The 12,367-nt window shown below is 48.1% G+C and overlaps 1 protein-coding gene and 1 long non-coding RNA gene across 3 annotated transcripts in view; one reads left to right on the plus strand and one right to left on the minus strand.

Annotated features, from left to right (window-relative positions):
* Positions 1 to 240: 240 nt before the first annotated feature.
* LOC132535216 (uncharacterized) lies at positions 241 to 7,827 on the minus strand. Its single transcript, XR_009546985.1, has 2 exons — positions 7,733 to 7,827; positions 241 to 686 (listed from the first exon to the last, which is right to left on the minus strand). It is a non-coding gene; the product is annotated as an uncharacterized LOC132535216 (long non-coding RNA).
* Positions 7,828 to 11,419: 3,592 nt separating this feature from the next.
* CFAP100 (cilia and flagella associated protein 100) overlaps positions 11,420 to 12,367 on the plus strand; it is a 33,600-nt gene continuing 32,652 nt past the window's right edge. The window contains exon 1 of one of the 2 annotated variants that reach the window (XM_060180252.1): positions 11,420 to 11,511. In XM_060180252.1, coding sequence (XP_060036235.1) covers positions 11,461 to 11,511 — 51 coding nt within the window. In that variant the 5' untranslated portion in view covers positions 11,420 to 11,460. Of the gene's footprint in view, positions 11,516 to 12,367 lie in introns of both variants that reach the window. The other variant, XM_060180253.1, reaches the window with a different exon arrangement.

Genomic DNA, 12,367 nt, shown 5'->3' on the forward strand with positions numbered 1-12,367 from the left:
ACAGCAATGGCAACAATAGTAATTATAATAATTAACAACAAAGGCAACAAAATGGATAAAATGGCCTCCAGAAGCAGGATTCTTTGTGCAGGCAAAAAGCCCCAGTAATAACCCAGGAGGCAAAAAAACAAAACAATCTACCCAGCCAATAAGTACCTGGCATGAAGAAAAGAGCTCCAGTTGCGCTGGCTACAGAATGAGCACCCCCAACCCAGAGACTCAAAGCACTGACGACATCCATTCTGTTCAGGGACCTTTAATATGAGAAGGACTGGACCAGGGGAGGACATGTCAGCTCCTCCTGGCACCTGTCTGGGAGACTCAAAATCTGGGAGATGATCCACTGGATCTCTTTGTCACCTGTTCCATTCTGTATGTCATAGTCACAAAGTCTTCCAGCCTCACTGAGTACCATTTCAGACTGAGGTGTTTGAGAAATGGCTCTCTCCCGTGTCTGGGGAGTCGTGCTAATTCTCAGCTGAGCCCGCAGCTGGTCTCACCAGCCAGGCCAGTCCACGTGGCCTCTGTGTGTGGCCAGATGCCCTCACCCAAGAAGCCGGTTTCCAGGGATGCAGGGGAGCCAGCAGGAAGCCTTATCATCTTGCTTGATCTTACCTGGAAAGGCAGACACCCTCATTTCCTGCCATGTCCAATTTGTCCACAGAAGCCAAGAACTGCCCAGGTTCCTAGAGACAGGGAATAAAGTCTCTGTGTCATGATGGAGAGGAAGAAGGTTCTAGAAGAATCTATGAGACAGGACCTAGTGCTTTGACCATTTTGGGCAACTGTTATGCATCATAATGAACTACAAAATATCCCCTACCCCAGGAGGTGAAGAAAATTCCTGCCTAGAATTCTGTACCCAGATAAACATCTAGAAAAACAAGCTCTCAAAGGTTTACCTGTGTGACTCTCAGGAAGCCTCTAGAAGAATGCCCTACCAAAACAAAGCAAGTAGCTCAGAGAAGGTAAAACAACCACCCAACTACCCCATCATTTTTGCCACCAGGGTTATATCTGGGGCTTGGTACCTCCACTGTTCCACTGCTCCTGGTGACAATTTATCTTCTTTATTCTAGGTAAAGGGTGAGAGAAAGAAAGAAGGAGGGAGACAGAGAAAGAAGGAGAGACACCACATCACTGCCCCACTGCGTGTGAAGCTTGCCCCTATGGGTGTTTTCATGTGGCGGCCTGGGGCTTGAAGCCAGGCCTTTGCACATAGTAACTTGTGTGCTCTGCCAGATCAGCCACCTCCTGTCCCCCCCCCCTTGTTTTTTTGCTTCTAGGATTTCATTTTAAATTTTTTATTAGTGATTTAATAATGACTAAAAAGATTAGAAGATAACAGAGGTACAATTCCCAACATGAAAATTCTGTGTCCCGTCCCCTCTGTTGTAAACCCCCTCTTCTTTATCTCTCTCTGGGAGTATGGCTCAGAATTCTTTATGAAGTGCAGAAGGTGGGAGGTCTGACTTCTTTACTTGCTTATCCACTGAACATGGACGTTGGCAGGTTGATCCATACCCCCAGCCTATGTCTTTCTTTTAAAAAAAAAATTTTTATATTTATTTATATTCCCTTTTTTTCACCCTTGTTTTCCATTGTTGTTGTAGTTATTATTGTTGTTGTCGTTGTTGGACAGGACAGAGAGACATGGAGAGAGGAGGGGAAGACAGAGAGGGGGAGAGAAAGACAGACACCTGCAGACCTGCTTCACCACCTGTGAAGTGACTCCCCTGCAGGTGGGGAGCCGGGGGCTCAAACTGGATCCTTACCGGTCCTTGAGCTTTGGCCACGTGCGCTTAACCTGCTGTGCTACTGCCCAGCTTCCCCCCCCCCCCAGCCTATTTCAATCTTTCCCTAGTGGGGCAGGGCTCTGGAGAGGTGGGTTTCCAGGACACATTGGTGAGGCCATATGTCCAGGGAGGTCAGGATGACATCATGGTAACATCTGCAACTTGGTGGCCAAAAGACAGTATGATATAAAGCAAACTGTTCAATAAGCAGGCACTGATAGGTGAGAATAAGACAAATGAAACTAGGGGTCTTCATGTGGGAAGAAGCTAGGCAGTCTTTTTTAGGTATATTCCAAGGGGCCTATAACTTTACAAATTTTTGCCTGAGCCTGCTAGCTAACATGCAAGTGAACTAAAATCATTGTCTGGGAAGATGGTGTCAGAGTTGAGAATAGGACGTGAAAGCAGGATTAGGGCAAAGAGTAGCTCCCAAACATGAAGAAATTATATAAATACCATCAACTGTTAACCCCATTGATCTGACCCAGGGCCCATATAGATTCATATTCAGCACAGGAGCCTATGTGACCCCTGAGTCCCTGCCAGTCTAGGCTCACAGTCCATGGTCATGGCAGGGAACATTCTAGGCTGCACTCATTTCAGGACCTGTCTTCCTTGAGTGGCAGAGCTTGTTGACCCAGCCTCCCTTCAGAGAGTGGGGCTGTCTCTGCCACTGCTGCTCTATGTTGAGGGCAAGGTCCTGGAGAGGCTCACAAGAGACTTTATGATGATGTTCCTGATGGAAGTAATCAGTGATGGTGGAGAGAGGGATCTGTTAGAGGTCTAATAAGCCCATCATATCTGTGTGGGAGTCCAAGGGTTCCCTGACTAGGGCCCCAGACGATGGGGTAGCTTGGAATTGACCAAACAAGACTTAATTAAACTGTGTCAATCTCTTTCCTTTATCCAGTTTTTACTTTATCTGATGAGGTTACACTTAAAGTGATTGAAGGAAGTAAAGGGGGGGGGGTAGGAGAGGAGGGTTTCTAGGCCTAAGTAGTAAATATTTGAGTAGGTACTTTAGGGTGTCTTCTTTAGGTCTTTCTACTTGCTTGCTGAACTTATTGAGTCTGAGTCTAAGTCTATCGACAGCGGACTACTATGTACTTTTACTTTGGGGTAAAAGTAATATTTTCCCCTAACTTATGGAGACATATGCACATGCACCCTATCCCTTAGGCTCTGTTCTATATCTAGCCTGTGACTATGTTAGGGAATGTGCCATTTGAAATGGAACTAGGGAGTCCTATGAATTAGAAAAGTTCTCACCGGATTACTGGCATTGGAGGGCTGGCATCTCTGGATAAAGTCCAAAGTAAAACATGGTGTGGAGGCACTGGTCACATTACACTGGTTTAGTTGGGATCAGTAGAGGCAGGGAAGGAGATCAAGAGAAGTATGAAGAAATACAAGCAAAGTCCCAGAGTTTCCAGGACTGGGAGAAATACAGATTTTAAAGAGAAAGGGGAAGTTTCCTTGCTGTGTTGGAGCTTAAGATGGCAATGGATTATTATTATAGTGAAGTTATTTGGGAGCCTGTTTTACTTTTAAAAAATCCCATGGTTAGGATTTACTGTACCATATAAGATTCCACTCAGTGAGCGCGCCCTCTCTCTCTCTCTCTCTCTCTCTCTCTCTCTTTCTCTCTCTCTCCCCTCTCTCCCCCTCTTTCCCACTCTCCCCCCCTTCTCTCTCTTTAGTGGTTAGGGCTCTGTTTTTTATTATTATTTAAATAGAAGATGAGAAACAGAGAGATTAGAGACCTCACAGCACTGCTCTACCACTTGTTAAACAACTTCCTCTCTGCATGGTGATTCCATGTGGCACTTGGGGCTAGTTCCAACCTGGGTGCTAGTGTATGCAAAGTGTGCATCTACTGGATGCACTATCTTCCACCCCCAAGACATGTTCTTGCCTGGATCCAATATAAACAAGGATAAGAAGTATGACTCTACAGGAAGCTAAGACATCCTCAGCTGAACTAAGAGCAGGAGCATGTTGACAGGCACTGATGGAACAGCTGGTCCACTGGGAAGTGATACTCAGGGCAGCTGTAAGGTCCGTCATGACATGAATGGGAAAGAGAACACAGAGACCAAGTAACAGGATCCTGACACGGGCCTCTGTATGGGGACACACTAACGTGCAGCTTCTTCTTCTTCTAGCGTTTGCCCTTCTTCCGTAGCCAGTCAACTGTGACTACAGAGCACATTGGAGGGGAAGAGACAGATTTCTTTTAAGATTTTTTTAAAAGCTATTTATTTTGTTAGGACAGAGAAAAAATATTGAGAGGAAAGGGGAGGGGAGGGGGAATAAGAGAGAAAGAGCTGCAGCACTGCTTCACCAGTTGTGAAGCTTTCCCCTTGCAGGTGGGGACCAGGGGCTTGAACCTGGGTCCTTGTACATGACAACATGTGTATTTGACCAAGTACAACACTGACCAGCCTCTAGGTTTCTAAATACATATCACACTACAACCATGGACTAGCCAAGTGGGGAAGAAGTGAAATTGAGGCATAAGTGCTCACACACATAATGTTTACTTTCTTTGCCTATTTATTTATTTTGGATAGAGACATAAATTGAGAGGGAAGAGGTAGATTAAGAGGGAGAGAGACAGAGAGACACCTGCAGCCTTGCTTCACCTGCAGCTTCGTGAAGCTTTCCCCCTGCAGGTGGAGACCAGGGGCTTGAACCTGGGTCACTGTAGTGTGAGTGCTTAACCATGTGCACCACTGCTCCGCCCCCTCCCCCAAATAATGTTCAGGTGGATAGAAAGACCCAAATGAGAAATGGCAAATCGAAGAAGCACAGGACAATGGAAGATGCAGCTACAACAAGCACCCACAAACTACCCAGGGTTGAGTCCCACAAGGTTAAAAGACCCATAGGAAAATAAGGGACTTCAAGGGAGACTGAGTGAATGAGCCTCTGGAAAGATAGGCTCTTGGGGGCCAGTGGTGACTCACCAGGTTAAGCACACTTAGCACTAAGTGCAAAGGCCTGTGCAAGGACCCCAGCTTGAGCCCCCGCCTCCCCACCTACAGGAGGGACTCTTCACAAGCGGTGAAGCAGGTCTGCAGGTGTCTGTCTTTCTCTCCCTCCCTCTCTACCTCCCCCTCCCCTCTTAATTTCTCTCTGTCCTATCAAATTAAAAAGGAAAAAAAATGGTCACTGGAAGCAGTGGCTTCCTAGTGCCAGCACCAAACCCCAGCAATAATCCTTGTGGCAATTAAAAAAAAATTCTTAAAAAAAAAGGAGAGAGAAGGGAATTGGGCGGTAGCGCAGTGGGTTAAACGCACATGATGTGAAGCGCAAGGACCAGTGTGAGTATCCAGTTTAAGCCTCCAGCTCCCCACCTGCAGGGGAGTCGTTTCAGAGGCGGTGAAGCAGGTCTACAGGCGTCTGTCTTTCTCTCCTCCTCTCTGTCTTCCCCTTCCCATTTCTCTCTGTCCTACCCAACAATGACAACATCAATAACAACAATAACTATTACAATGAAAAACACCAAGGCAACACAAGGGAAAAATAAATAAATAAATATTTTAAAAAGAAAGAGAAGAGAAGAGAAATACAGGCTCTGTGAGACCCATCCTCTAGACATAAGATGTTAGAGCTGGTGATGTGGGTGTGTTGGAAAGGCCCCAGGAAGCCTAAACTCCCTGCAGGTGGACTGTAAGGGGTGCTTTGCAGAACAGTCTGGCACCCCTGGTGAAAAAAAAAACAAGAGCTCTTCCTAACAATTCTGCTTGTGAACGCACCCCCAAAAGCCACCCTGTGCATAAGGAGACACCTGCCAAGTTGGCTGTGGAAGTACTGATTGTGAAACACAAGAATTGGACACGGGCCAAGTGTCATCAGCAGTGACAGGGATCGATAGCTGTCTTCGAAGAGGGATGAAATGTCCTGTTACAACCACTGAACTACGTAAATGTGTCTTTGGGGATGCTGCTCAGCTGAGCAGAAAAGGAAGTTCTCCAAAAGCAAGGGCCAATGCTTCCATTTCCAGAAGGTTCATCACTGTGGGCTGAGGAGGTGGCTTGGGGATAGGAGGTGGTCTCTGGGCTCTATCCAGTTCATCATCAGACTAAACACATATTATTAGGACAGCTATGTGTTTACCTGGCAAAAATGAAAAAGCCAGGAGATGCATGCTACCAAAGTCAGGGTGGAAACATCCAGGAGTTTCTAAAGAGCTGGCAAAGCTCTTAATTTGGTTAGTTGTTCTTTTTTTAAAAAAAATTATTTATTTATTCCCTTTTGTTGCCCTTGTTGTTTTATTGTTGTCGTTGTTGTTGGATAGGACAGAGAGAAATGGAGAGAGGAGGGGAAGACAGAGAGGGGGAGAGAAAGACAGACACCTGCAGACCTGCTTCACTGCCTGTGAAGCGACTCCCCTGCAGGTGGGGAGTCGGGGGCTCGAACTGGGATCCTTCTTCTGGTCCTTGTGCTTTGCGCCACGTGCACTTAACTCGCTGCGCTACCACCTGACTCCCCTGGCTAGTTGTTCTTTAAAAGAAAAAGAAAAAAGAAGTAGGGCCTGGGTAGTATAATGCACATGTTGCAGTGTTCAAGGACCCAGGTTCAAGCTCTTGGTCTCCACCTGGAGCTGTGCAGGTACCAAGCCCCTGCAAAAACCCTGGTGGAAAAAAGAAGAAATATTATTGAGTCTTGTGAAGTGTTTCAGAGGGTAGAATGTATGCCTTGCAAACTTGAAGCCTAGAGTTTAATTCCTGACAATGCATATAACCAGAAAGGTATTCTGCTCTCCCCCTCTCTCTTATTAAAAGTACAAGTCTTTTTTTTTTGTTTGTTTATCTATTTATTTTCCCTTTTGTTGCCCTTGTTGTTTAACATTGTTGTGGTTATTGATGTCATCATTGTTGGATAGGACAGAGAGAAATGGAGAGAGGAGACGAAGACAGAGATGGGGAGAGAAAGACAGACACCTGCAGACCTGCTCCATCGCCTGTGAAGCGACTCCCCTGCAGGTGGGAAGCCGGGGGCTCGAACTGGGATCCTTAAGCCGGTCCTTGTGCTTTGCACCACGTGTGCTTAACCCGCTGCACTACCGCCCGACTCCCAGTCTTTTTTTTTTTTTTTTAATATGGAACTGGGAGATACCACAGATTTAAGCAACAGAATTTCATGTGTGAAGCTTAGAGGCCCCAGGTTTAATCCCCGGCACTACCATCAGCCAGAGTTGAACAGCGCTATGGTCTAAATAAACAAACAGATAACATTCTTCTTTGAAATACGTATACATCTTAATAGACTCTCCTGTCTTGTTTAATAAGTTAAAATGGGTAAAGCTAAGAAGGTGGAATGTATAATGTCATCAAGAACAGGAACATATAGCGGGAAGAAGCCCCAGAAGAGAAGAGAGAGAAGAGAGGAGAGGAGAGGAGAGGAGAGGAGAGGAGAGGAGAGGAGAAGAGGAGGAGAGGAGAGGAGAGGAGAGGAGAGGAGAGGAGAGGAGAGGAGAGGAGAGGAGAGGAGAGGAGAAGTGCATTAGTGTAGTCATAAAAGGACCAAGGTGATTTCTGGACTGAGCATAAGATAAGAGTAATGGTTATGCAAAGAGAGTCTGATGCTTGAGTCTCCAAAGTTCAAGCCCCCACACCACCATAAGCCAGAGCTGAGCAGTGCTGTTTTCAAAAACTTTTTAAAAATCACTTCTTTTTATTATTTAATTTAATAGGACAGGGGGAAATTGAGATGGAAGGGTGACAGAGAGGGAGGGAGGGAGAGAGACATGCAACACTGCTTCAACATTTGTGAAGCTTCCCACCTACAGGTGGGGAAAGGAGGCTTGAACTCAGGTCAGGTACACTACTGCTCAGCCCCCTGTAATTCTGACTTCTAAACACTGGATCAAGTGCATTAGAGAGTGACTGTGGAACTCAGGTGTAAGGATAATTCAGGAGCAGGACTACCTGAACTGAAAGAGAAGCTACCCACACATCACACGTAGACAAGTGCCTGGACCAGGACTGGAAGCCATTCCAAACCCAGTCAAGGGCTTTGAGATGCCTCTTCAGAACACTGTGGAGAAGGAGAGAGGACACGCAGGGGCTGGCTTGGAATCAGCACAGGGACAAGGACAGCCACCAGGGAGAAGGAAGGTGAAACTACTTGCGTGAAGTGGCCACACCAGGATCTCGAGCGTCTTCTCCACTGAACGCCAAAGTGATGCCTGTGTGCACCAGGAGCTCGTCCTCCCCCACCAGCTCTGACAGCCCAGGGCCAGGTGGTGCCCAGAGACCCTGGACTCAGGGACTTGGGGACTGGCCGTGGAGGACATCCACACCTGCCACCTTTGTTCGTGCCATTGGGACTTCTCACACCTACAGAGCAATCATGCATGTATTCTCTGGCCTCTGGTTTGGTTTTTCCATGTTTTAAAATGTCTCTGAGCACAAAATTGAGCTCAGAGTTGGCTCACATCAGGTCTGTTGGGTAGTTCTTACCTTGATAGGATGTGGGGGTGGGAGGAGGGTATGGGGAGAGGCCGCGGCACCAAAAGGTCCAGCAGAGTTGGAAGTAAGGTGTCTTTGGAATCAGTGTTGGGGATCAAACTTAAATCAGGATTTGGAAGAAGGTTAAAGGCACACACATATTACTATGCGCAAAGACCCGTTCAAGCCCCTGGCTCCCACAGGCAGGGAAAAAGCTTTACAAGTGGTGACGCAGGTCCTGCAGGCCTCTCTATCCCTTCCTGTCTCTTGCTGCCTTCTCAAATCCTCTCTGCCTATCAAACAAAAAAAGAAAAGAAAAAGAAAAAGCAGAATTTGAATTAAATCAGGAGTCTGAAGTGTTGAAACTGGAGTTGGAGATGGGGTGTAGATTTCACAACTCAGCGTGAAACTTCACCGTTGGGTGAAAGGAACCCAGGTGTTTGAGAGGCAGCCTCCCATCCACACCTGGCGGGGCTCCTGTCGCAAGCTGCCTTCCAGATGCCCATCCCCAGGCTGGGTCAGGTGGTTCGGGGTGGCCACAGCCGCAGATAGAAAAGGGCCAGCTCAGCCAAGGTCGCCGCACCGCGCTGTTTGCGGTTTCGCTGAGCCTTTTCAACTTGTTTACCAGCCTACGTCACCCAGGAACCTTTCACCGGGGACAAAAGGTTCCTCTTTGCTAAGTCCCCTTTGCGCAGGAAGAAGGGCACAGAGCAAGACCTGGGGCTCGAGAGGGTGCAGGGCGACACCACGCGGCAGATCGGGACAGCGCACCCAAGCCCCTGCCCACTGGGGCCTCTGTGCACCCCTGTACTCTAGCATGCACCCCCACTCACACACCCACCCGCACCATCACCAGCCCACTCACACACACAGTCGCGGTAGGTCTGTGCTCACTGTGCTGCGAGGTGCCCAGCACAGGGGACAGAGCCTGTAAACGCTCGTGGAAAACTCGAGCTGTTCTGCTGCATAAAGTGAGCTCATAACAGCAAAGGTACAGAAAGAACCTGTCTCCACCCCTCTCTTCACCTCTCTCTCTCTCTCTCTCTCTCTCTCTCACACACACACACACACACACACACACACACACACTTATTTTCTAGAATCCTTAAAAGTCTCATTCTAGCATGTCAGTTGGTCCAACCTCTGTGGAGAACAGTCTGGAGAACCCTCAGAAGGCTAGAAATGGACCTACCCTATAACCCTGCAATTCCTCTTCTGGGGATATATCCTAAGGAACCCAGCACACCCATCCAAAAAGATTTGTGTATGCCTATGTTCTTAGCAGCACAATTTGTAATAGCTAAAACCTGGAAGCAACCCAGGTGTCCAACAACAAATGAGTGGCTGAGCAAGTTGTGGTCTATATACACAATGGAATACTACTCAGCTATTAAAAATGTGACTTCACCATTTTCAGCCGATCTTGGATGAAGCTTAAATGAATCATGTTAAATGAAATGTCAGAAACAGAAGGATGAATATAGGATGATCTCACTCACAGGCAGAAGTTGAAAAACAAGATCAGAAGAGAAAACACTCAGCAGAACTTGGACTGGAGTTGGTGTGTTGCACTAAAAGAATCTAGGGGTGGTGGTGGTGGAGCTCAGGTCCTGGATCATGATGGTAGAGGACCTAGTGGAGGTTGTATTATGTGGAAAATGTTATCCATGTGTAAACTATTATATTTACTGTGGGTTGTAAAACAGCAATCCCCCAATAAAGAAATTTAAAAAGCCTCATTCCTGCACCTGATGTTAAGATATATCTTCTCCAGACTGTGTGTGTGTGTGTGTGTGTGATTTATTCTGGATACCAATAGAGAGAAATTGAGAGTAGACAGAGAGGGAGAGAAAGAGAGAGAAAGAGACACCTGCAGCGCTGCTTCGCCACTTGTGAAGCTTCTCCCTTCCCCCTCAGGTAAGGACTAGGGGCTTGAACTGAGATCCTGGAACATGACAACAGGTGCCCCTAGACAGTCTGCCTTCCTCCCCACCCTAGCTAGTGAACACAGTGCCTCTGAGCCTCTCCCAATCCTCATGCCTGCACCATGGCTCTTTGTTCTGTTCCACTCCCTCAGCCAAGCTCTTTCCCACCTCCCTAGCAGCCACAGAGGTGACGGGGCCCCTCAGGCTGGTCCCATGTAGCAGGTGACACTGCAGGAGACCAGGTTCTGCCAAGCAGAGTCATTCAGTCAGACCCTGAATCAGACTGTGCTCAAGGAGTGAGCGGGAGGAGGGGGCACCAGGGCCCTGAGTTGGGGGGCGGAGGGCATACCCCTTTGCTGATAGAACTTGCCATGATGCCTTTGGTGCTACCCAGGTGTCTGAGCTCCGAACCCCAGAACATGATGGATGAGAGAATCTGGACACTGGCTTTTCTGAACATTCCCCAGTGCTGCTGGTCCATGGATCACACTTGGAGAACAAAGTGAGGTCAGACAGCAGAAAGGGACTGGATTTTTTTTTTTATTTCTTATTTATTTTCTCTTTTATTGTCCTTGTTTTTTATTGTTGTTGTAGTTATTATTGTTGTTGTTATTGATGTCATCGTTTTTATTTATTTATTTTCTTTTATTGCCCTTGTTTTTTTATTGTTGTTGTAGTTATTGTTGTTGTTATTGATGTCATAGTTGTTAGATAGGACAGAGAGAAATGGAGAGAGGAGGGGAAGACAGAGAGGAGGAGAGAAAGACAGACACCTGCAGACCTGCTTCACCGCCTGTGAAGTGACCCCCCTGCAGGTGGGGAGCCGGGGGCTCCAACCGGGATCCTTAAGTTGGTCCCTGCACTTTGCGCCACGTGCACTTAACCCGCTGCGCTACCGCCCGACTCCCTGGATTTATTTAATTTATTTTTTTATATGATATGAACTCTCACGCACCCACAGTGCTAGGAAACCTGGTGAAGAAAGCAAGAGTGCCGAAGAATGAATGAATGAATGAATGAATGAATGAATGAATGAATGAATGAATGAATGAATGAATGAATGAAACTCCTGCTCACCAGGCCCGACCCGGCCAGGTGCTGTTCCCGCTGTGCCAGGTGTCCCTGCCTTCCCCCTGCTACTTCTCTGCATCGTGGCATCTTGGAACTCAGGGTCCACAGGCCGCACCCAGGGGCCGTGCCTGTGACATCACGCGGGCGGGCAGCGGGGAGAATGGTTGCCTTGGTGACATAAACCGGAGGCCGGGAGTGGAGCTGGGAACCATGGCGCGGGAGCTTCCGTCGTCCGAGTCCGAGCCCGAGCGCTCGGAGCCGGTGGGTGCGCGCAGACTGGGGTGGGGGCGCGCGAACCGGGGGTGCACGCCGGGTCCAGGTGGGGGCTCCTAGGGCGCTCCTGGAGCAAGCCCTCTGCAAAGCTCCCGCCCCGCCTTCTGCAGCCTGGTACTCTCTTCAAGTACCTCAGCACCCCTGCACCCCTGGGTGCCCCCACGCCTGTGCACTACCGCCTGGCTGCTGGGGAAGGGGGCACAGCAAGGCGGCGGGGTTGCATCTCTCCAGGTGTCGGTCCTCCCCAAGTGGATGTTACACAGAAGTGGCCCAAAAGACTCCAGCTTTAGCGGCCGGGAAGCTCCTTTCCCCGGCAGGTTGTGACCCCTCTTGTGTGACTTTAGACACAGCTCCGAGTCTCTGCTTCGTTCTCTAACTAGGAAGGAAGCCCCATTGTCTACCATTCAGCAAAGATCTATCCCAGAGCTTGCATTCCTGCAGGAAATAAGCATCACACCGATTTAAAAAAATACATGTATTTTACTGTTTGCATATCAGAGAAAGTGTCGCATAAAACTGAGAGAAGGATATAAAGCAGAACAAACTTCCCTGGGCAGATGACCCCACCGATGTGTCCTGGAGCCCTGCTTCTTCAGAGCCCTGTCCCCCTAGGGAAAGAGAGAGACAGGCTGGGAGTTTGGATCCATCTGTCAATGTTCAAGTTCAGCGGGGAAGCAATTCCAGAAGCCAGACCTTCCACCTTCTGCACCTCATAATAACCCTGGGTCCACACTCCCAGTGGGTTAAAGAATAGGAAAGCTATCAGGGGAGGGGATGGGATACGGAGCTCTGGGGGTGGGCATTGTGTAGAAATGTACCCCTCTTATCCTATGGTCTTGTCAAT

The sequence above is a fragment of the Erinaceus europaeus genome, chromosome 21, assembly GCF_950295315.1.
Source record: "Erinaceus europaeus chromosome 21, mEriEur2.1, whole genome shotgun sequence".
NCBI lineage: Eukaryota > Metazoa > Chordata > Mammalia > Eulipotyphla > Erinaceidae > Erinaceus > Erinaceus europaeus.